Source organism: Tinamus guttatus, unplaced genomic scaffold, assembly GCF_059628265.1.
Source record: "Tinamus guttatus ecotype Peru unplaced genomic scaffold, ASM5962826v1 Tinamus_guttatus_pri_ptg001270l, whole genome shotgun sequence".
NCBI classification, from domain to species: domain Eukaryota; kingdom Metazoa; phylum Chordata; class Aves; order Tinamiformes; family Tinamidae; genus Tinamus; species Tinamus guttatus.
Window position 1 is genome coordinate 148,028 of NW_028289804.1, and position 21,745 is coordinate 169,772.

Below are 21,745 nucleotides of genomic sequence, written 5' to 3' on the forward strand. Positions count from 1 at the left end.
TTCACAGCTGCGAGAAGTTGGCCCTGAGCTTTGTGCCGCAGAGGGCAAAGAGCAGCAATGAAAACAGGAATCCACGGAGGTGGAAGATGGCTGGATGGGACCCACAGCCACACTCAGTGCATTTATTCTTCCATGCCAGCTGGAGGCAGGCAGCAGCAAAGGTGCTTCATGGAAACGGGAACCAAACCTGACCAAGGTCACAAAGAAACCTCTGAGGTTTGTGACAGTGTGGGTTGGCTGCCCACACTCCTGCTTCTGCTCGAAAAACTGGCTTCTGTTCTACCTGCATGAATGCTTTTCCCAGACAAGTGCAGGGATCACAGAGCAAGTAGGTCACCCCCATCCTCCCCTCAAACTCCAGTTTGAAAATTATGCCTATCAACAAGCAGAATCACTACCAATGGAAATCAGGCGAGTGCTTTTCAAAAGCTACACAAGAATCCAATTAATGCTTGGCTGACAAACATACAGCATTAAGTTTGCTGGCCAGCTTAGAGATCCACTATACGCAAAAGCCCTTACACAATGCCAGGAACCTTGAGAACAGGGTAATCCAGTTAAAAACCTTCTATACTAGTCCTGAAGATGTCCCTTGGAAGCTCTGGTACTTCACAGACAAGTGCACAGGCTCTTGGACAATGCAAAGAGCCTAAAACGGTTCCTGGTGAAATTCAAGAATTGTCCTAAGAAAGCACTTGATATTGGGCCTGTAGCTTCAGCAGAGAGGGCCACAAGGATTTCAAAAATCCCCTCCAGGTTCAAGCTGAGTTATTCAACATTTTCATAAGAACGAAGATAGCAGACCTATGAAAAGTTGCAACTTAAACTTAAGAGGTATTTATGTTTTCAGACTGAAGTAGGAAGATCCAGTGCCTATCCCACTCTTCAGCTTACTTCTTCATACTGGTAAAAACCCCTCCGAACAAGCAGGGAGGAGATGTGCTCTGCAACCCCTCCAAGATCAATCTGGTGCAGAGTCTCCAGCAGCACATTGATAGAGGCCTTCATCCCTTGTTGTTGCAGCCAAGTTCTGAGCATCTGGACCAAGGCCTCTGATGAATACTCTTCTCTCTTGTATGCAAAAGAGATGTCATTTTCCCGCAGATCGAGAGCTCGGCCAAATATTTTCCAGTGCTTTAAGTCTATTTCTTTAGCAAAGATGTCAAAAGAGCGTTCCAAAACTACAATAAGAAGGGAAGAGGTCTGAGAACAGGGTACAGCACAGTCATCCGAGAGGGGGAGGGAGAAAAAAAGGCTTTTCCCAAAGAGCCTGCAGGCTCATCGCACATTCCCCAGGGCCCTCGACACTTCTAAACACGTCGCACCCAACACTTACGCTCATAGGGGTCTTCAGACAGTGGGACTAGCTTCCTCCTCACGTTCCCAGGTGGCATCAGGTCCTGGAAAGACAACACCACATAGTACCCAGAGCACCTCGTGCAAACACCTGCATAGCAGACAGTTGAAGTGTAACCACCTTTCAGAGGAACAGACTTCAACTAGTGCAGCTCCAGAGGCAGATCTAGTCTGGAAACACAGGAGCTGAACCAAAAAATGCTGCCTGTAGCCAAGGAGACAGATGCTGTCCCTAGATGCCAGTAAGAGGGTTTTGGGCGATTCTCCCTCTCTCCAAGGGCTCTTGGAGCAGGCAGGATGAGACCTGGAGAGGGAGTACTCTCTACAGGAGACCACTGCACTCCAAAACAAACATAATTTTATAGTACTGGGATCCCAGCACACCCCAAGCGGGGAGAGCTTGCTCAGGGATGTCAAGTATGGAGAGAAGAGTTCAATTTTAGAAAGCAGCCCAAGAACCCAGCTCAGTATGTTTGATGTCAGGTGTTAAATCTGCACAGGATGCCCAGGGACCAGCTGCAATACTAGGCAATGGGAGGCTTTGCAGTCTTGACTACTATTCCTAATAGAGAGCCAGAAAACAGCTGGACCCAGAATACAGATAAAGGAGCCTCACCTGAGACCCCTTCACCTATCTCCATGTGGAAAGTTTGATCCGAGCCCAGAAGCTCACAATCCAACCAGCTTGAACACACAGTAAAACACCAGACCATTATGCTAGGCATAAAGCAGAGACATCTCCATACCCCCGTCAATGGAGGAGCCAAACCCGATTCTGCAGGAAGCAGCTCCTGCTGCTGGTCCGGAGAGACCTGTTCGTTGCGGTAGTTGTCCGGCGTCCCTGGGCCCCCTGAAGCACATCTCCTGAACCGCGACAGGATGTAGTCCTGTGGTGGAAACAGGAGACAAGCATCAGCCAACTGCATTTTGCAGTCTCAGTTCCTGGAAAAACAGGGCTCACAGCAGCCCCTTAAAGGTTGCTGCTTGGGGATGCCTTTCAGGGCTCTCATTTGCTGCGGTGCCATCCACCTCACCAGGGCTTTGAGGGATTGGGAACACCTGCCCAGGGACTGTATCCAAGAGGCTTGTTCATGTCTCCTCTGTACAGTCCTGAGGAGTCACTGAACCAGAGCGTCCTCTGGAGAAGGAGAGTGACCCTGACCCACAGCTGAGGGGAGCAGATGGGGCGAGGGATCTCACCCCAGCTCCGCAAGGGGAGCTGCCGTTGCTCTAGAGCACAACTCACCACCACGCTGCAAGACTTCCTCCTGAGGTCTCTCCCATCTCCTGGAAGGGAAAACAGCACTGTGATCCCCTCTTCCTGCAAGGCAGGTCCCTCTTGCACCCATCCCCTCCAGCCCCGTGCCTGCACAGCAAGGCTGGCACTCAGCTTGGCCAGGCTCTTGCCTGGCAGGGCCAGCTCTTTAGAGCTCCCCCATGCTGTTCTCCATGCATGCAAGCTCCCATGTAACCAGCACTCACCTGTACGTGAACTATGCTTGCAGCAGCAATATATGATACCGATGCACAAAATTATCAAAACCACAGCACCCGCAAGCAGGACATATTTAACTGAAAAAAAATAAAATAAAATATGATGTGTGTGGAACTGCTGCTGGTTTCTTTAACAGCAGCAGCTCAAATCTACCCTCAACCCCATTCTTCATCCTCCGGCAGTCCGGCACTTACCCCAGGGGTTGGAAGAAGCATCTGTGGGAGGAGAACACTGGCGGTCACTGTGTGGAGTGCAGGGAGCCTTCTCCACCTCACCATCGAGGCACCTGGGGAAAGGGCAGAGGGGGAACAGCTCAGGTGCTGGGGCTCCTTGGCCAGCCCTGTCCCCCAGCACTGGGGTCACACAGCCTCGCTCACCTGGACCGGCACTTCTGGCACATCTCACATGGATGGTCCGGGGAGCAGAAGGTGCCATTCTTGCAGCCGCACTGTGTGTTCTTGGTGGCCGTGCAGGGACTCAGCTGGACTTGATCTGTGGACAACAGGAGAGCTGATTGTATAGAACAGCCAACAAGCCCTGCTGGAGCAGGGCTACTCCCCAAGGCCACGTCCTAGCAACCCTTGCTGAACGTGTCAGGCTCAAGCGCTGGACAATGTCCCCATGGGCCAAGGGACATGTTGACCAGACATGTAGGTCTGCACGAGCACTTGCAGCATTTCAAGACCCAGTAGGCTCCCCAAGTCCTGACCACCCACACTAGGAGACACCCCTTGGAGATGCTGCAGGCAACTCTGCTCTGAAATGAGGTCTCCAAGTTGAACTTAGGCCCATGCTATTGGCCCAGCATCAGCTCCTGGAGCACATAACACACTTAGAGTCTTTGCTAGAAACACAGGCCAGCTTCCTACCTTCCCTGCATGTCCGACAGGCAAAGCACTTAGGAAAATCGTTGGGATATTCGATGTACTCATCTTCTTTACAGGGCAAGCACTTGCTGGAACCATTTTGCACTTTACAGTGCTCTGCAACATAGGTGCCTGCAATAAAGGAGGGGAAGGAGAGGGCTTATCAAAGAATAGAGCACAGGATGGAGAGCTCTTTGCAAGGAGGGAACCAATTCTGTTGTCAGTGAGGCTAAAATGCAATATTGGAAGCATCAAAGGGAAACATTCACACAATGAGTCTTTAGATCACAAAACTCGGTCGCAGCAGTTGAGACCTCCACTTTGGAGAGTGCATTAAGAGGGTTAGCAAAGGGCATTCTCAAAAAGCATCATACAGAAGAGGCACAAAAACAAGCAGACAGACAAGTTCTGCACACAGCGTGAAGTCAGCAAACATCTTACCTGCAGGACACTTCCTGCAATAGAGGCCTCCATCGTAGACCTGATACAATTCCTCCCTTAGCTTGCTCAAGTCCAAGGGATCCAAACTGTCCCTTCTCCCCACTGCAACTGCAGCAGTTCCCAAAAAAGCTTCCTGTGAAAAAATAGGGGAAAAATGGGTTAAAAAAAATTGTAAGAGAGACAGGGCATGTGCAGCTAACAAGAGACCAGGCCGGAGGCACAGACAGGTGAGGATGGAGCCAGACGTGGAACCGCCAGCCTGTCCCGGGCTATCCTGGGCCTGGCTCTCAAACATCCCCTTGAGGGAGCCAAGGGCACTTCCCCCTCCAGGAAGGTGGTTATTTCCTGGCCAAACCGACAGCGGAGGCTTCAAGGCGCTGCTGGATGCCCGGGTTATCAGCAAGGCGAAGGCGCCCGGCGCTTCCTTAGGGTAATGGCAGGTCTCCCTTTCCTTCCCCCGTTTCTGGGCACGGGAACCAACCGCAGCAAAGGAAACCGAGCGGCGGGGAGGGAGCAGCGAGGTGTCCTGGCCGAGAGCTCCATGGTGACCGTGCACCACCACCGCAAACAAATTCCCTTCCTGTTCCCGCCTGCCAGGAACCTGCCCCTTGCAGCAAGTTTCTCCGATGAGTCAGATGCTGGAAGAAACAGGCGGCCACACGTGGTGCATCACCCCACTGCTGGGACCACGTCCCATCCTCCCGAGGCGGAGGCGAGGTCTGTTAGCGGCCTCCCGAGCTCTGGCAACTCCCTTTTGCATCCAACTGCAGGGATGGTCTTGCTTCTCCAGCGCAGCTTATTTATCCTCTGCAGGTCTCGGGACTTTGCCCGCTCTGGTCTTGAAATCTCCAAGGTCAGAGACTGCACAAACTCATTAGCAACCTGTCCCCGCTCGCCCATCCTTATCATGTGAAGGAAGGTTTCCTGGCCGGCCCCAGGGCCTCCGCAGCAGCTACACGTGCTGTTCCGAAAGGCCCCCGGGTCACCGCGTTTCTATCCTCTCCGTGAGCTCGTTCGAGTGCACGATAACGTTATCGGCCCACAGCACCTTCAGTGGTTCAAGTGCACCAGCCTGACACCAGCCGTTTGCAGGGAGGAATCCAACATCTGCGCGCTGCAAAGCGCCACCATGAACCAGCCCACAAGGCAAGAGGGGCCCTTGGTTTTACAGACCAGGGAACAGGCAAAAAGGGCTCAGCAAGAGCTGCTGTGTGTCCATACACAGCCAGGACCCCACACTCTGCTCCTCCAAGCACGTGTTGACGATGCCTCCTGCCAGCTCTCACCCTCGTTTGCTCTGAAATGCCAAGCGCCGGAGACCAGACATGACCACAACATACCCCAACCCTGGGGACCCAGCCCAACACCTGAGGAACCCACTGAAAAACAGTAGAACCACCCCCCAAAAACATATCTTCAACTTGAAGACAGAGAGTAGGACCCTGCCTAGGTCACAGAAGATGTTTTACAAGAGAAGTCTGGGGAGAAAAGGAAATACAGCCCCATTGCAGCTGGTCTCAGCACAGGGTACTTTATCACCACAAAAGCCAGTTTTAAAGTAAGTTGCATGGAGGAACCAAGTTCCATGCAAGCTATGGTGCCAAGAGAGCTTCACGCTTGTAGCAAACATCCAAAGAAAGCAACGGTCCCCAAGGCCAAGGAATGACCAGGAGGTTAAAAACTTCCCTTTTTGGTCTGAAGGATCAGACCTGGAGAAGACTTGGGGGAAGCACCAGTCCTCAAACCCTCCCTCATCCACCACTGATCCCTGGTTTGCTTCCAAAGTCACCCCAAAGAAGGCACTGAGCCTTTGTAGCAACAGACCAAATCAACCCCAAATCAAACTCCTGAGCACCAAAAAGCACCAAGACAGCACGGATAAGTGCAGGAACCCACGATCTGTGGGAATGCAGGTGCCAGAGCACCAGCCGTATTAAGGCCCAAGGAACACGAGACCCTTGGGACAACCACGGTGCCTCTGCTCCAAAGGACCAAGTTTGCTGAAGCCGGGGTTTTCCACAGACTTTACACCAATGGAATTTGAGCTCTAGCAGATGCGGGCATAGGGAGGCCTCCTCTTCGTGAGGCTGTGGCCTCGCTCCAGGTATGATGCAACAACATGGTGCGCAGAGAAAGCACGAGCAACCTTAATATCGTGCGACTGTCACGCGGGGCATCTGCAGACCCGACCCTTTCCCCCCCTCCACCTTTTGTCTACTTTGATTAAAACAATGACGTCGAGCCGGAGCGTGCCCACAGGCCTGGGGAACCACGCAGGAAATAAGGGAAGAGCAGGGAGCTGCACGGGAGGAGAGGCAGGGCTGGAAAGGGGCCAAGATCCAGCTGCTAACGCGAGTCAGGGCAAACGCTGGCACCGGGCACAGCGATCCCGCCACTTGGCACTGTTGGGCTCCAGCCCCACATCGGGAATTGAGCGCAGCCTTAATGCTGGGGATGGGATTCCCACCAGCGGGATGAGGCTCTAGGTGCCTCCGAGCCATCTGCCACGCAGGGAACGCAGCGCACGTGGGTGACAGCAGCCGTCCCGCAGTCCCCGAGGCCGCGGGCTGGGCGGTCACGTAAAACCACATATCCCTGCTTGCGCAGGCGCGGGATCCCGAGCCGGGACGGCAAACAATGCTGGGAAGCCGCAGGAAATCCCCTCCTGCACACGCAGCGGCGATCCAGGCGCCACGAAGGGCCCACGTGCCGCAGCAGGACACTGCGCCCGCTCGTCCCAACACGTTCCCACCTCCGCCAGGCCCATCCTGCCGGAGCCCCCGGCCGCTCCTGCAGCTCCAGTTGCTCCAGGGGCTCCCACCTGGGCTACGGTGGCTCCTGGGCCACTAACTGTCTAGGCGAGCCCCCCCATAGCCCAGACACCACAGAGCCCTCGTTGCCCCTGTCCCCCCAAACCATCCAAGCGACCTCCCAAGACTCCTGTCCCCCGGCTCATCCAGGTGAGCCCCCCATAGCCCCTACCCCCCTGGACAGGTAAGCCCCTCATCCGCCCCGTCCGCAGCCCCCATCACGGGTGACCCCAAACGCGTTTTTGTCCCACAATCACCCCCTTGAAGGGAACCCCCCCCCTCCCGCCGGGCCAGGACAGCCGCGGGTCCCCGTTCTGCCCCCAGGGCCCCGGTTCGGGCAGTCCCGCCCCCAGCCCGGACGGAGCGACAAGTCTGGACATGCCGCGACGGCAGCGGCGCCCCCGGCCCGGTACCCGGTACCCGCCCCGGGCCCCACGCACCAGCAGCACCAGCAGCACCGGCAGCGGCGGCATCAGCGGCACCATCGGGGCGCGACAAGCATCGTGCGCGGGAGCGACGCGGCCGCCAGGCGGCTCGGGGCGGGACGGCCCGGCCCGGAACGGAACGGCCTGGCGGCCCTCGGGACGGGACAGCCCAATCTGGCCCCGCTCCCCTGGGCTGGACTAGGCTGGACTCTGCTCTGCTCGGGTCTTGTCTTGTCTTGTCTTGTCTTGTCTTGTCTTCTCTTCTTCTCTTCTCTTCTTCTTCTCTTCGCGGCGCGATCGCGAATGAAGGGGACCGGCCTCCCGCTTACCCTATATAGAGGATGAGGAGGTGACGTAGGCGGCGATGCCCCCGCCCCTCTCCCGGCGAGCGCGGACACTCCCCGTTTTCTCTCTTTTCCGTTTTTTTTTTTTTTTTTTTTTTTTTTTTTTCTCTGTCCGCCCGCGGGGTTTGCGTGTCCCGCGACCACACGGGGTTTGCGTGTCCCGCCAGCACGGCCACGCGGCGCTCGAGCCCCGGACGGGACGGGACCGGACGGGCGCTGCGAATGCCCCTGCGGGAGCTCCTCGGGGGCTCCTCTCGCTTCCCAGCTTTATTCTTTTCTCTTTTTCCCTATCGTGGGGCATCTAGGCCCCAAGGGAGCAGGAAAGCGTTTTCCAGGAAAGACGGTGTTACACGAACACCCCGTCCCGCTGCCACAAGAAGGGTCCCCGCGAGGGTCCCGCAGCGCAAGGTGCCACGTGCTGTGACACGGCCCCGTTCAAGCCCCTCTGGGCTGCAGGGCGGGCAGGTCCCCTGGGTGAGAGCGGGACACATTTCCCCAGGCAGCGTCCGGTCCAGGGCCAGGCACGGATATGTGGGGAACAGCGTCTGTGCTTGGGACATAGATATGTGGGAAATATCCGCAGCGCTTCGTGTCCTCCCAGAACCGTGTGCTCCTTGTTCCAGCCCAAGGCTTCGGGGCCTTGGAGAACAACCAGGTTTGCGCTCGGGGCAGAATCAGCGATGTGGAACAGCCCCGCTGTGCTTGGGAGCGCTCCGGGCGCATCCCGCTGCCCAAAACACCAACCCGACGCCCTTTGCGACGTGGTGCCCGAAGGGACGGGAGGCTGCGCTGAACAGGCAGAGGTGACGCAGCAGCGAGAGCCTATCATAGAATCATAGAATCATAGAATGCTTAGGGTTGGAAGGGACCTTAGGGATCATCTAGTCCAACCCCTGCACACGCAGGGTCACCCAGAGCACGTGGCACAGGGCTGCGTCCAAGCGGGTTTGAAGATCTCCAGAGAAGGAGACTCCACAACCTCTCTGGGCAGCCTGTTCCAGGGCTCTGTCACCCTCACTGTTAAGAAATTTTTCCTTAAGTTCCTATGGAATTTTTGGTGTTTCAGTTTCCGGCCATTTCCTCTAGTCCTCTCAGTGGCCACCAACCTGCTGCAGAGCTGCAGCTTCCCGCCTTGCCCCGCGCTTTGCACCTGGCTGCATCACCCGAGCACCCACCTGACAAGGGCTCGGCTCCATCCCTCCCGCCTCATCTACAAAATTACACTAAAAGTGCATTTTTTCACTGCGCCAAATGACACAGGTGCAAAAGATAGCAGCAAAAGAGGCCGGGGAAACGTCCTTCCACCCTGCCGGTGCTGCAGCCCGGGTGGGGCTCGCGGTGCCGCCAACGTCATCCCATTCCGTGCAGGAATTTCCCCGCACGCTGAGGAGCGGGCGCAGGGAGCGCTTCCATTTAAGGCCGGCGCGGCCGCGGCGGGAGGGCTGCGCCGTTATCGCGGCCGGGCAGGCCGCTGCCTTGCCGTTCCGCTCCCCTGCCCTATCGTCCCGTCCCTGCCGCTCCGGAGGAACCGGCGGCTGCCGGGAAGCCGGGCGGATTGCAGAGCCAGAGGAGCAGTGGGCGGACACGGAGCGCTTGGAGCAGACGGGTGAATTGCTGCTCTTTGGGGATACCAACTTTCCTCCACTCTGCTGCGAGTGTGAATTAAAACGAGCCCAAGAGCCGGGGAGGCCCCTCCAGAGCCTGTTCCTCCTGTCCGGAGGCTCCAGACCCCGTTGGATTGGGTTGGATTGGACCCCTCTGGATGAGTGTCTCGAGGGAAGCCCCATGGTCAGCGGTTAACCCCACGCGAGCAAGTGCTGCGCTCAAGGCTCACACTCTCCAGGCATTTCCACCCTTTAAAAATCGACTTTTAGGTGTTCCTTTAAAAGAGGCAGCGTGGAGGAAAAATGTGATATCCCCTCCCAAAGCACCGCTGCAACCTGCAGTACCTCTGCACAGCGATGGGCTGCGGAGCTGCACGTGCTTCTTGCATTAACTTCTTCCTCCAGATTTTTGCCCTCTCTCTCTTATTTTATTTCCTGAAAGGGATTTGAAACTGTCCGGTGACTTTGACCATCTCCCTCAGGATAAAGGAGTGTTTTTTCTCCTAAATGCCAGGTTTCTCTTTAAAAACGACGGAATGCTTTTGCAATCAGCGCCCTGCAAAGGGCTTGAGGAGGGAGGAGCTCCGTTCCGCGCCACCGGCTCTTCCCTGAGTCACTCCGGATGGGATCCCAGGGCTCTCTGTGCTTGGGCAAGCACAAAGGGTTCAACATTTTTGCCTTACGAACGCAGGGGGCTGCTGTGCAGATTTCCACACCAGTGGAATTTTCCGCTCACAGCACACGTGGACTTTGAGCTCCTCCACAGCAGACAGCAAGTTTGGGCTCCTTTCCCTGCTTTTTCTCCTCCCTTGCGGAACTGGGTGGATCACCAGCCCCGGGGTAATCTGCAACGGGGCTCGCCACAAACGGAGCATCTGCCGGATTGGCCGGAGCTTGGGACCGTTTGGCAAAATCCAATTTGCTGGAAAAAACAGGCTGATTTTTGCAAAAAGACAGGACTCTTCACCCCACTGTTGCTCAACCCTGGCCATCCTTGCTGCGTGCTGAGTCTGTGTGGGGAAAGCCTTGGCATTACAGTGACAAATACTGCCACCATTCCCGGAAAAACCCGTATCCCAACACGCTGCATCCCATCCATCTGCATCCAGGAGCTGGCAGGACGCAGGGTGACTGTTTCAGTCAAACTAGTCCAGAGGCAGCAACACTAATTGACTTGGCGGAGCAGGCCCTTATCCTGCTTTTATCCAACGGGATCACTATTACACCCGTAGGGTGAATCTTTTTGTCCCTTTCTCCCAGTTATCTCAACGCATACGGCACATTCTTTGGTCTGTGTGTATATTTATTTATTTATTTATTTATTTTCCTGTATGAAGTTTTTCCATAGGTGAACTCAGAGCAGGCGTTTCCTGCATGGCAGGATCGCGATCCCGCCGGAGCTGGATCCCGCCGTCACCGGGCCCTTTTCCTTGCTGGAGCCGTGAAGGGCGATGTCTGGCAGCAGCATTTGAGGCCGGTTTTCCTGTGCGTATAAACCCGGCCCCGTGCGGCTTTTTGAGCAAGACCTGTGGTCAGACCCTGGCCACAACGTTTCTTTTGCTAAAAGCCACCTTGCATTTTTGCAAACAGGCTACGGTTTGGCACTGAAGTTCCCCAAAGCCGCGGGTTCCTGGGCACAGGAGAGCACAGAAAACTCATGTGAAACTGCAGCCTGCTTCAGAAAAAGCCAAGCCAAAGTAAGGAGATAAACACAGATTCCTTCGCAGGGATGCGTCATGTGCAGGTTCCAAGGCTGCTTTGGGATCCCTCCCTTCTTCATCAGTAAAGTTACCTGGCAGGGAAGTGCAGGGGGGACAGAGACACTGTCCTAGGGACACATGGACACTGTCCTAGGGACACACGGACACTGTCCTTTCCTCTGGTGAGGAACTGCAAAACGTTTAAACTGCAAAATGGTAACACATGGACACCATCCTATGCACAGATGGGCACTGTCCTGGGGACATATGGACTCCGTCCTAGGGACACACTGATTCCATCCTAGGGACACACGGACACTGTCCTTTCCTGTGGTGACGGAGTCGGCACGTAGGGACACACGGACTCCGTCCTAGGGACACACGGACACTGCTCTTCCCTCTGGTGAGGGGGAACATGTTTAAACATGTGAACTGCAAAATGGTCACACACGGACACCATTCTATACACAGACGGACACTGTCCTAGGGATGCATGGACTCCGTCCTAGGGACACTGTCCTTTCTTGTGGTGAAGGAATTGGCACATAGGGACACACGGACTCCGTCCTAGGGACACATGGACTCTGTCCTTTTCTCTGGTGAGGGAGCGCAACTCTGAGGGACACACGGACACTGTCCTTTCCTGTGGTGACAGTGTTGGCATGTAGGGACACACGGACTCCGTCCTAAGGACACATGGGCACTGCCCTAGGGACACACGGACTCCGTCCTTCCCCCCGAGGCCGCCAGCGCCCCAGGCCTCCACAGCCGAGGCCATGACGTCGCCGCCCCGTGACATCACACCCGCGCGGCACCGCCCCCGCGTGACGTCACCTAGCGCCGAACCCGCGGGGCGCGCCGCGCAGTGTGCGCATGCGCCGGGCCGTACCACCCCGCGCGGCGCGGCGGGGGGGGGAGGCGCGGAGAACGCGGCTGTCCCACACAAAGCGCGGCGGGGGGGGGGGCGGCGCATGCGCAGAGCGCCGGTCGGCGGCGGCGGCGGCGGGGGCGCGCGGGCCGATGTGCAGCGCGGGGCGGCCGCCGCCTGGGCCGGCCCCGGCCGGGGACCTGCCGCCCGAGTGGGACACGGACGACGAGCGCATGGCCTTCCTCTTCTCGGCCTTCAAGCAGAGCCGCGACGTGAACAGCACCGAGTGGGACAGCAAGATGGCCTTCTGGGCCGGGCTGGTGCTGGCGCGCGGCCGGCGGCGCGGCGCCGTCCGCACCTGCCTGCGCGAGCTGCAGCTCGGCTTCGAGCGGCGCGGCAGCGTCCCGCTGGGGCTGGGCACCGTCCTGCGCGAGCTGCTCCGGTACGGGGCCGCGGGGCCGCGGGGACAGGGCCCGGGGGCAGCGACAGAGCGGGGGGAGCAGGGCCTGGGGGCCAGCGGGGCCGAGGGGGGACAGGGCCCGGGTGGCAGCCGGGGCCGCGGGGAGTGACAGGGCCTGGGGGACAGCGGGGCCGAGGGGGGACAGGGCCCGGGTGGTAGCGGGGCTGGGGCGGGGGACAGGCCCCGGGGCAGTGACAGAGCCGGGGGAGCGGGGCCGGGGGAACAGGGCCCGGGGGCAGCGGGCCCAGGTGACAGGGCCTGGGGAGGAGTGACAGAGCGGGCGCAATGGGGCCGGGGGCAGTGACAGAGCGGGGGGAGCGGGGCCGGGACGGAGGGACAGAGCCTGGAAGGTGGCGGGGCAGGGGACAGGGCCCCGGGGCAACGGGCTGGCGGGTGACAGGGCCCAGGGGGGAGTGACAGAGTGGGGGAGCAGGGTTGGTGGCAGTGACAAGCCTGGGGCAGGGGGATACAGTCCTGGAGCGGGGCCGGGGAGGTGGCCAGGCCTGGGCAGAGCCCGGGAAGAAGGAAGAACCGGCCTGGGGGCAGGTGGAGGGGTTGGGCAGGCCAGCAGGCCTGGACCGGGGGCTGGAAGGGGAGAAACGGGCCGGGAAAGGGGCAATATGGTCTGGGGAGCCAGGGTGGGAGCCCCTGGGTGTGAGGGGCTTGGGACGGTGCGGGGAGCCAGTGCAAGGAGCCGGGAGGAGCGGGATAAAATGGTGGGGATGAGGAGGGGGCGCGTGGCTTCGTGGTCAGAGCTGGGGGTGCGGGAGAGCACGAGGAGCCTTTGGTGCGGAAAAGCGACTTTCCCAAAGAGTTTCGTGGAGGAGAAACTTGTAAAGATGGGAAAACTGTAAACAAAATACTTCGAGAGCGAGCCTGTGCACCCCAGCTGTGCACCTTAGTGCCTATAGTAATTGGCCGGCCTGCACATATGAGCCACTAGCCACTACCAGGGTTATCAATGTGCAGCGTGCAGAACAGTTTCAGATAATCCTTGTCCCCTCCAGCGTCCTCACTGCCCCTGTTTTTCCCTTTCTCTGTAAGGATTTGGGATTGGCCACGCTGGATCCTGTAACTTGTGCGTTTCTTTTCTACAGACGTGGCAAAATGCAGAGAGAATCCGACTTCATGGCCAGCGTAGACAGCAGCTGGATCTCATGGGGCGTGGGGGTGTTTATTCTGAAACCCCTCAAGTGGACTCTGTCAAGCGTGCTGGGTGACAGCAAGGTGCCCGAGGAGGAGGAAATTCTGATTTTTGTGGAGCTACTACAGGTGAGTGTTTTCTAGAGCACCCTCAGGTTGCACATCTTAAAATAATGAGTGATTTTATGTGCTAGCATAAGTGAAAGGTCAGGGCTGAATAAAAAAATATCCTTGTCTCTACTTCTAGTGTATTTAGAAGTGTTTAGAGGGATGGGGGGAGTAATAACTTGTGGTTAAAAATAAACATTGAAATTAATGTAATGACTTTTCCGGAAGAAACGGCTGGCAAGCTTGCCGTGCTCTCCAGGAAGTCCCGTCGTGTGCTCCGAGACCGCTGTGCATCCCAGGCTTGTGGAAGAGGAAGCAGAGAAACTTGCAGCTTGAATGCCATGTGTTGGGGAGAGAAACGAGTGACTCGCGTGTCCCTGGCTGTCAGGCCAGCGTGTTGTGTCTCTCCTGAACCCGTGGGTGCCTCATTAAAGGCTGCTTTGCTTCAGGGCATGGGCTTTTGCTCTGCCTTTTCAGACACGACTTGAATTGCTGCTGCCTCCTGTCAGAGGCCCTTTCCTGCAGCAGTTGTTAGCGGTAGATCCGCGTTCGTGCTGTGGATTCATGCAACTTGCCGCTGCTCGCTGCGATGTGCTGGTCTCTTTTCAGTGGTGGCCACTGATAGGACTAGAGGAAATGGCCACAAACTGAAGCACCAAAAGTTCCACAGGAACTTAAGGAAAAATTTCTTCCCAGTGAGGGGAACAGGCTGCCCAGAGAGGTTGTGGAGTCTCCTTCTCTGGAGATCTTCAAACCTGCTTGGACGCAGCCCTGTGCCACGTGCTCTAGGTGACCCTGCGTGTGCAGGGGTTGGGCTGGATGATCCCTAAGGTCCCTTCCAACCTTCAGCATTCTGTGATTCTATGATGTGGATGGCGCCGTGCTGCCACGATCGAGACCTCGGGTCGCTTCCTCACTGTTGCTAGGGTTTTTCTCAAGAAAAAAAAAAAAAAGGAAGGGAAAAGAAAAGGAGAAAAAGAAACCCTGAAGTTACTCCGTTGAAAAACAGCGTCAAACTCGCTGCTCTTGTGTGCAGGTGGCCTCTAAATGACTGGGACTTGTGGATGTGAAAGAACTCTGTAGATGTGTTGCTCTTATTATAGTTGCTCTGACAGAGCACAGTGTCTTTGCAGTAGTTCTGCGGTCCTTTCCAGAGTTGTGTAACTAACACCAAAAGCTTGATGGGGAATTTGGAGGTGGGTGGAAGCAGAAAAAGTTGTTTCTTTAGTCTTTAAGTGGACTGTAACTCCAGTTACATGACCCTCACTTGAAACAGGAAAATTGTTCTTTTATCATTGGGCAGAGAAAAAAAATGATACGAAATTACTCTGGATACCTAGAGTGTTTACTAAAGGCAGGCTTAAACTGGGCTTGAATCGATGGGACAGCAAGGAATGTAGCAGTGTCTGATTTGCTGACTCTGTAGTGCTTGTATTTTTCGTGGTGTTTACACAGGGAACACGAGTATGTAATTCTGGTTGCAGAGGAAAACTGTAGTATTTTGCATTCCCTTAGTGGTGATATTTTTTGAGAGTTATGAATACTTACCACCTTCTGAATTTCACAGCCAGCTTATTTTGGAAGTTCTTGTTCCCCCCTAATGTGACACCTCTAATTTTCCACCTTTAGGCATGTGGGAGGAAGTAGAGGTGGCCTTAGCAAACCTTGTGGGAAAAAGAATAGTCGTGAATCAACTAACGGATGGTTTTGTTGCTTCCTTTCAGGAAAAGGCAGAGGAAGTTTATCGCTTATACCAGAACTCTGCGCTCTCTTCTCACCCTGTTGTTGCCCTCTCGGAGCTGCGGTCCCTTTGTGCCAACGTTTGTCCTGATGAAAGGACCTTCTACTTGTTGCTGCTCCAGCTGCAGAAGGAAAAGAGGGTCACAATCCTGGAACAGAATGGAGAGAAGGTACAGGGTAAAGGTGACTGTTTTTGGGTGGCATCATCCCTGTCTTGCATTTCATTATAGCTGAAAAACTACTCACTATTGGTTAAGTGTTGATTTTCTTCAGAAAAGTCAATTCAATACTTCAACATTTTAACCTTGTTATAGGTGAGATTAAATGCTCTTTGCAGGAGGGGTTCCTATTTTCCCCTTCAAGCATTTGTAACATTATCTGTGTAATTTGACAGCTAGCAAGTATCCTGCTGAATATTCCCAGAACGCCGCACGGCATTTTAGGATAGTGGTTCGGTAGAGAACCTGACAGGGACTTGCAAACTTGCAGAAAATTAAGTTCTTGTGGAGCAATTTCATATTTGGTAGCTACAGGTTGAAATCAGTGCTCCAGCTCTCAAGAAAAGGTGTCCTGTTTGACAGTGACTGTAGTGGATGCAGGCTCAGGGGTCTCAAATGTGTCATGTTTGTCCTGACTGCTCTGCACTTCAGAGCTGCTGCCCCATGCAGTTGGGGTCCAAACTGGTAGTATCTGTGAAAGTGCTAGGATAGCCTTTAGGCCCTCAGGGTGTTCTATTGAAGCAAAAGCATCTTTTTTATCCGTTAGAATGGAATTATTTCTAGTGCAAGCACAAATTCTGGAGAGAAACGACTCAGGAATGTGGTTCTCTTTCTTTAGATAGTGAAGTTTGCCCGAGGTCTTCATGCCAAAGTCTCCCCAATGAACGATGTGGACATTGGCGTGTATCAGTTGATGCAGAGTGAGCAGCTGCTGTCACAGAAGGTGGAGTCCCTTTCCCAGGAAGCAGAGAAGTAATTTGGGGAAGGGTGGTGGGAAGAACTTCGTGACGATGTGAAGCTTTATGTTCCTGTGACATAGTTAAGAATGAAGCTGTCCTCTTTAAGTGCCAGTCATGCTTCCTTGTTTGGTAAATGCACTAGTTACGTAGAGGAGTAGGACACATTTTCCCATCCTTGCTTTGTATCCACACGAAAACAAAACACAGTGAGTGGATATGGAAGTTACGGAAATATTTGGAATGCATTCAAGGCCTACCCGTGAAAATAAAGCAATGCCTTAACGGTGTCTGTGTGGAAAATATATTGGTACGCAGCCACCTGTGGGTAAGAGCAAGGTAGTGAGGGTGGCAACTGACCTGTAAATAACTGCAAGTTGCAAAGGAATAAGCTCCTTTTCCTTGTTGCCTCTGTACAGGTGTAAAGAGGATGCCCGGAGTGCTTGTAGAGCTGGGAAAAAGCAATTGGTAAGTACTGTTGTACTTGGAAAGAACAAGTTAAGCTTCTTGGAATGGCTTTATCACTACAGACAGTGTCTAGCATTTGGTAGTGTTGTCCTAGTGGTGTGCAAGTGTGTTTCTGAAGCCAAAGGGCTCCTTCATGTGGTGATAGGAATATATTTGTCTGAAGCGATATGATGGAAAGAAAAAGAAATACCTAGCTCTCAAATCCAGCTGTTGTATGTCCCTTGCTGTACAAGGATTGTAGTTCTTAAAGGATGTACTCCCTTTGGCTGCTGCTGCTTTGTGATCCAAGCCTGTGTGTGTAATATCTGCAGGCGCTGAGATGTTTGAAGTCCAAGCGAAGGACGGAAAGGCGCATCGAAGAGCTTCATTCCAAGCTGGATGCAGTGCAAGGGATCCTGGATCGCATTTATGCCTCCCAGACTGACCAGATGGTAGCGTGTTCATTTTGATTTCTATTTCTCACGTTAGCTCCACTCTTCATTTGTGCTGTTTAACTTGCTTAGGAGAGCTCTTGTCTCTGGGGTGCAAGCAAGCTGGTGGGGCTGCTTTATCTGCTGCAGGAGACAGCCAGGCTGACAATGGGGCATTGCCTTGAGGAAACCCACTCAGGGCCCCATTTTCTCCTGTACTAGCACTGCTCTGAAGGTTCAACTTGAATAATGGATCTTGAGAGAAGCTCACACTGCCTGTTCTTCGCTCTTACTCATTCAGCATTATGTATCTTTCCCCTTTGTTAAGGTATTTAATGCCTATCAAGCCGGTGTGGGAGCTCTCAAGCTGTCTATGAAGGATGTAACAGTGGAGAAGGCTGAGAACCTGGTGGATCAGATACAAGAGGTACTGAAATAAGAGCACATCTAATTAAACAAGCAAGAAGTGGGTGGATGCACATAGAAAACTTGCCCAGATACCAATACTGAGGCTTCTGGCACTGTTCTGTTTCTATTCCATATGTCATCAGAGCAGATTGACTTAATCTTGATCTTTTTAAACAAGTGAGCAGAAATCTTCAAATAACTGGTTGTATTTGGTTTATATGTATTTTCATTTACTGTTGGCTAGCACACCAACCTGATGCACTTTGTGTTCTCCGGGTTAGCCATAGTTGTGCAAGTGCACAACTCTCTTTGTTAGCAAATGTTTTGCACGATGTATTAAAAAGAAATGCAAGCCAGGCTTTTAGAACCCGGAATGCAACTAAATGTGCAAGAACAGGGTCTTAAAATGGCCTGACCTGTAATCTCGTAACACCTGGTATTTTGTATCAAACTTTGTGTGTTTCTCCTCAGCTCTGTGACACTCAAGACGAAGTAGCTCAGACCCTGGCTGGAGTGGGGATCAATGGTCTAGGTATGTGTTTGGGCCTCCTGATGTGCCCATCTTCTCTTTTCTCCTCCAACCGTTGTCCCACATGCTACTGCTGTTCCCCCTCCTTCCTGGGAGCACAGGCAGCTGCTGAAACGCTGAGGATGTAGCTACTGGTGCCTTTAGAAGGGATGAGAATTGACAAGGAGCTCTCCTCTCTGACAGGGGGTTGTGGGACGATTGGTATTTGTGCATCTCCAAATCCCTTGTAGGTCTCTGACTGCCTATGGGGGAAGCATGGGGAGTTGCTTCTTATGAGTAGTGGGAATGCCAAGTGGTAATATCTCTGGTAATACCTTTGTTAACAACCAGTGTCTTGAGTATTATCTGCAGTGAGGCTCTCTGCCTGCTGCTTTATCATGTGCTGTGAAGATACTATTTATTTCTGCTTGTAGCTGAATGTTTTCTTTCATTGGCAGAGATGGACACTGAGGAACTTGAGGAAGAGCTGGATAGTCTCCTCCAAGACTCTGCGAAGGAACCTGTAGATCTGCCTCCCGTTCCCCAGAAGCCACCGAATCCTGCCATTTCTGATGCTGAACTTGAAGCTGAATTGGAAAAGCTCTCCCTTGCTGATGGAGGTATGGATGTTAGCTGGCTACTACTAGGATCCCTTGACAACCTTATAAAATGGAAGATGTCCATCAGAGGTGTAGCCTGAGTCAAAAATCTTTCCCCTTTCTAGTTGCACTGTATCCCTGTCAGGTACTCAGTGGCGTTGCCTCTTCTCTACCAACTTCTGTCTTGAGGGCTGTCCTTTGTGCTAGAAATTGTACCTACCATGGTATTTCCTACCATGTTCTGCAGAGAAATCTGAAAGCTCTACCAAGAGGCAGTCCTTTGTTTAGATGCTCTTTGTTCAACAAAATATATGCAAAGCCAGGTTGAGCTTGTGGTATTTTGTGGGACAGTGATAAAATCTACCAGTATTTTTATGCCTTTTGGTATGAACAGCATCTTCTGTCTTGCCTTCTGGGTGAGAGGTCATTTCTTATAGGTGTGATCTCTACTTAAAAAGTGCTAAACTGGGTTTTATTTAGTAACCATGAAGGACCAGAGTTTATGGGCCTAAACTGCATGCCGATTGCAGCAGTCGTGTCTAGGACTAGGGTAAATAAAGATATTAAATCTTTCTTTGAGCATTCTGTTAATGGCTCTTCAAGACTCTGTCCACGTAGTTTTCTTTTTCTTTGGGCAGCTGATATTCTCAAGCTGCAGAGCAGAAGAAAGGTCAGCGTTCCGTAGCAAACACGAAGCATGGGCTTTCAAGAGAATGCAGTCAAATATTGAAATACTGGGGAGCTCTGAAACTATGTGTTAACCATGGATGTGATGGATCCTCTTACTGGTGAAAACTGATGCCTCTCTTTTGCAATTTTCCTTATAGATTTGGCACAAAAGACTCCCTCTGCTTCATGTGAACCCAAAACAGCTCTGGGACTGAATCTCTAAAGACCCAACAGTTACCCTGTTGCTGCAGCCTGACAAGTTGTCTTAAGGTTCCTTAACTAATGACTAAACTTTGGGAGAGATGGGTAGTGCTCCCATCCTCTTTGTGGATATCACTTTACTAAACAACAGGATCTTCTGCCATGACAATCCACTCTCTGGAACTGGCCCCAGCTGGTGTTTGTCATCTCTGCCAACATCTGCACTGGTTTATTTGACTTGTTATCCCAAGTCATCTGCAACATCCAATCTTCCTTCTGGGAACACAGTTCTCACTCTTCTGCCCAGTGAAGATAAACTCTTCGATGTCCATAACAGTGCTTGGTTGTTCTTCTCTTTTTCATTTTTCTCTTTTTTTTTGCCGTGGCTCAAGTTGAGAAGCTGAGTTGCAGCAGTATTGCAGTTGCTCAACATTTGGCTCTGTGTGTGGTTGTTTGAAACACTTGGCACATAAGTACTGTCCTTTACATAAGTTATCTGCAACAAGCTTAAACACTTCTTGATAGTTCAGACCCTTCCTGTGTGTACTTTGCACGGCCGTGGACAGCTAGACACTGTAAGTGTTAAATTGTAGGAGATTTTGGTGCTGCACTAGGGGGCAGCAATTGCAAGCACAAGACAAAACTAATTCCTCTTTCTGTAATGACACTAAGGCCTTAAAAGGGAGACCTGCAAAAGATTTTCAAATGAAGGAGTTCCTCTTGCTGCCCCTGCTGACAGAGGCTGGCAGGCACTACCAAACCATTTTCTGCTTGCTTTTACTTGAAATTTGAGCTGTTTGCTATTTTTGTATCTTCCCTTTTTGCAGAACTTGTGGGGAGCTGCAGGAGGATCTGCTTGGAGCTCGTGTTGTGTTTTGGGGTGTGGGAAAAGGCGATGCATCGTTTGGGTTGGTGGATGGTTTCATATAGCAGTCTTAACCTTGCCTTTAAGCTGGATGTTGCAAAATTGTGGGTTACCAAAAACAACCCCAAACCAAACCCTGTAAATGTTTCTAATGGGAGGAAAAAAAAAAAAAAAACGCAGGAACTGAAGAGGCTTTTGGGGTGCTGCCTTTACTCATTGGAAGATGCAATCGTCATCTTTTGCAGGTCACTTTTTTATTTGCAGGTGGAAGAGCACAAAGCCTGGTACCTACCGTGACTAAAGTAGTTCCCTCGGGAGAGGAATGTGCACTTGGCCTCTCTCCCTGCTCGGAATGTGATCCCTTTGGCCCTCGTTCCTGTGCCGAGCTCCGCTGGCCAAGCCACGTGGACGGCGGCATGGGCGAGTAGGGAGGTGGGTCTGGAATTCTGGGGCTTCCCCGCCATTCGGAGCACAGACTCCGGCCGGAGAAGCGGAGTTCGGCCAAGCTGCGCCTGGAATTGTGTGAAGTGACTTGAAGCTCTGTGTTCCTTTCCTTTGTAAGCAAACGGGAGAAAAACACTGTTTTCTGCCTATATGTAATAAAGGGGAGGGGAGGACCCAGAGTTCCTTGTGCTTCCTTTTCTTTCCCTGTCTCACTGCTCACTACAGTGTTTGTGCTGTGCCAGCTGGGCTTCTGCATCCATAAAGGTTGTCTGCTGAAAGTAATTGGGCAGGGTTTGGGTTTCTCTTTCAGGAACACAACCCTCTCATACCCTAGACTTCGATTTTCATGAGTTTTCCTTGTGCTTTGAAAAAGCAAGGAGTAGTTATTGCACCTAACTCAAAAGGTGTCTGTTCTGCCAGCTAGCCCATGCTGTCTTCAGGAGCCCATAGAGGACCCTGTAGAGACCTATAACCCCCTAGTGCCCCAGAGACCCCTTAGGACCCCGTAAGAGTCCACAGCAACCCCCTAGAGAGCTCCTAGGACTCTTTAGGATCCTCTTGCACCCTGTAGAGACCCCCTATAATTCTCTAAGACACCATGGGCCCCATAGATACCCTACAGAAACCACTAGGGCCTCACTGGGACCCCATAGGGTCCCATAGTGCCTTCTCTGCCCCATAGAGACCCCCTAGGGTCCCATACAGGCCTCCACAGAGACCAGATAAAGAACCCCTAGGGGCCCATGGACCCCATAGAAACCTCACTAATGACCCTATAAGACCCCACAGGACCCAGAGAGACCCCCTGTGACCTCCTAGGGCCCCATGGAGACCACATAGGTACCCATAGGACCCTCT

The 21,745-nt window shown here is 53.3% G+C and overlaps 2 protein-coding genes across 2 annotated transcripts; one reads left to right on the plus strand and one right to left on the minus strand.

Annotated features, from left to right (window-relative positions):
* Nucleotides 1–763: 763 nt before the first annotated feature.
* Nucleotides 764–7,489, minus strand: TNFRSF10B (TNF receptor superfamily member 10b). Its single transcript, XM_088538889.1, has 9 exons — nucleotides 7,409–7,489; nucleotides 4,159–4,291; nucleotides 3,721–3,849; nucleotides 3,229–3,343; nucleotides 3,046–3,137; nucleotides 2,603–2,643; nucleotides 2,103–2,243; nucleotides 1,337–1,400; nucleotides 764–1,181 (listed from the first exon to the last, which is right to left on the minus strand). The coding sequence occupies exons 1-9, from the start codon at nucleotides 7,451–7,453 to the stop codon at nucleotides 886–888; spliced, it is 1,056 nt and encodes a 351-aa protein (XP_088395015.1). The 5' UTR covers nucleotides 7,454–7,489; the 3' UTR covers nucleotides 764–885.
* A 4,550-nt stretch (nucleotides 7,490–12,039) lies between these two features.
* Nucleotides 12,040–20,261, plus strand: CHMP7 (charged multivesicular body protein 7). Its single transcript, XM_088538901.1, has 10 exons — nucleotides 12,040–12,351; nucleotides 13,467–13,641; nucleotides 15,345–15,530; nucleotides 16,198–16,331; nucleotides 16,735–16,783; nucleotides 17,095–17,214; nucleotides 17,522–17,620; nucleotides 18,073–18,133; nucleotides 18,568–18,729; nucleotides 19,536–20,261. The coding sequence occupies exons 1-10, from the start codon at nucleotides 12,062–12,064 to the stop codon at nucleotides 19,598–19,600; spliced, it is 1,341 nt and encodes a 446-aa protein (XP_088395027.1). The 5' UTR covers nucleotides 12,040–12,061; the 3' UTR covers nucleotides 19,601–20,261.
* The last annotated feature ends 1,484 nt before the right edge of the window (nucleotides 20,262–21,745 follow it).